The sequence below is a fragment of the Asparagus officinalis genome, chromosome 10 (genome assembly GCF_001876935.1).
Source record: "Asparagus officinalis chromosome 10, Aspof.V1, whole genome shotgun sequence".
In the NCBI taxonomy this organism is placed as follows: Eukaryota; Viridiplantae; Streptophyta; class Magnoliopsida; order Asparagales; family Asparagaceae; genus Asparagus; species Asparagus officinalis.
The window spans coordinates 12,610,686-12,612,842 of NC_033803.1; the positions used below are offsets into that span (position 1 = coordinate 12,610,686).

The window sequence follows — 2,157 nt, forward strand, 5'->3', positions numbered from 1 at the left end:
TTTTCATCATGAAGACTTCGATGATAATCTTTTGATTCGCATAATCGAATTAGCTGCTGAGGCTGCAAATCTGATCATAAAGGTATCAGGGTGTCTATCACAGGAGTTCATAGCAAATACGCTTAATTTTCGAAGTCCTCGACGTGGTATTACAGATCTTGGTCTCACATACTTACAGTCCAAGATGGATAATCATCCTCAAGATTTTCGTAGAATTTACCGAACGTACCCAGATTGCTTCATGAAGTTATGCAATATCTTGAGAGAGCGGGGCCATATACAAGACACATACCACATTAGTGTTGAGGAGATGATTGCTATTTTTCTTCTCACGGTTAGTCAGAATCAACGATACTCTGTTGCAACTGATCGATTTGATCGTTCAAAATGGACCATTAGTGTATGTTTCAATAAAGCATTACATGCATTGGTATCTTTAGCATCATGCTTGATGGCATCACCCCCTACTGATCCACCTGATAAGGTTAAATCAGAATCTCGCTTTTGGCCTTATTTCAAGGTAATTATTATTGCTTTAGATTTTACACACACGCAGACACACACACGTGCACACATGCGTGCGCGACCACACACATATCACTTGAGATGGTCTGACACATTGATTATTCAGGACTGTATCGGTGCAATAGATGGGACTCATATACCGTGCATGGTGTATAACATAGATCAGACGCCCTATCGAAATAGACATGGTTTTCTCTCTCAGAACGTCTTGGCAGCTTGCACATTTGATCTCAAATTCATTTATGTCTTAGCTGGGTGGGAGGGTTCTGCTAATGATGCAAGAGTCTTGAAGGATGCAATGAGTAGACCTTATGGACTTCCACTTCCACAGAGTAATAATCTTTTTTATAATATTTTTTCTATCAATTAAAGAATATTTTTTAGTTTTATAATATTTTTTCTCATTCTTATTTTTATTCTTGTTTGCAGATAAATTTTATCTAGTTGACTGCGGCTATCCAAATAGGCTACAATTTCTTGCTCCATACCGAGGTCAAAGGTACCATCTTTCAGAGTTCGGTCATGCTAATAATCGACAACGACCACGAAATTCAAAAGAAGTTTTCAACCATCGGCATGCGTCACTTAGAAATTGTGTCGAGCGCATCTTTGGAGTTTTTAAGTCTAGATTCACTATTTTCAAGAGCCAACCTCCAGGTTTTCCATATGCCACACAAATAAAGATGTTCGTTGCATGCGTCGGATTGCATAACTTTTTAAGATTGGAGAATACAAATGATGACTTCGATATTTATGATCTTTCACTAGAAGCTCCACGAAATATTGCTGATGCGGATGATGACTCTGATGAAGAAGATGAGTTACAGACTCAACAGACTCAACGAGCAGCTGCAGGAGCTTGGAGAAATTCTATGGCAGAGGCCATGTGGGATGATGGAAGTCGAGTCACTCTAGGGATTTAGATTTTTATTTAGTTGTAAAATATTTTATTATTTTAGATGAATAGTGATGTTTTATTACATTATATTTTATAGTTATTACTAGACTAATCAATTGCTAATCAATCTTATATTTATTTTAATATACAATTATTAACAATAATAATTTATACCCACCATTACTCCACCAAATTATCACACTTCATAAAATTATCCACCATTATCCCACTAAATTATCCTATCAAATTATCCCACCCAAATTATCACACTTCATAAAATTATCCACCATTATCCCACTAAATTATCCTATCAAATTATCCCACTTCAAGAATTATCCATCATTTAAAATTATCCACCATTATCCCACTAAATTATCCTATCAAATTATCCCACTTCAAGAATTATCCATCATTATTCCACTAAATTATCCTAGTGTCAAAAAATTATCCCACTTTAGCAATTATCCCAGTTCTACTTAAAAAGTTCAATGTGACTAACCCCCCTAAGGGGTTAGTCATCTAGAACTTAAAACTGGAACTAGGATAATTTGTGGGATAAATTTTTAAGGTGTTAGTCATATAGAACTAGGAAATGAGATATTTTTTTATAGTGTTAGTCAAGTAGAACTTTTGTAGAAATAGAGATGTATTATTTTTTTGGTGCGTTAGTCAAGTAGAATTCTACTAGAATTAGAATTGGAATAATTGGTCATAATTATCCCACAAATTATACT

At 35.0% G+C, this 2,157-nt stretch overlaps 1 protein-coding gene across 1 annotated transcript; it reads left to right on the top strand.

Annotated features, from left to right (window-relative positions):
- On the top strand, positions 438-1,537 carry LOC109825748. Its single transcript, XM_020392636.1, has 3 exons — positions 438-520; positions 632-857; positions 955-1,537. The coding sequence occupies exons 1-3, from the start codon at positions 452-454 to the stop codon at positions 1,446-1,448; spliced, it is 789 nt and encodes a 262-aa protein (XP_020248225.1). The 5' UTR covers positions 438-451; the 3' UTR covers positions 1,449-1,537.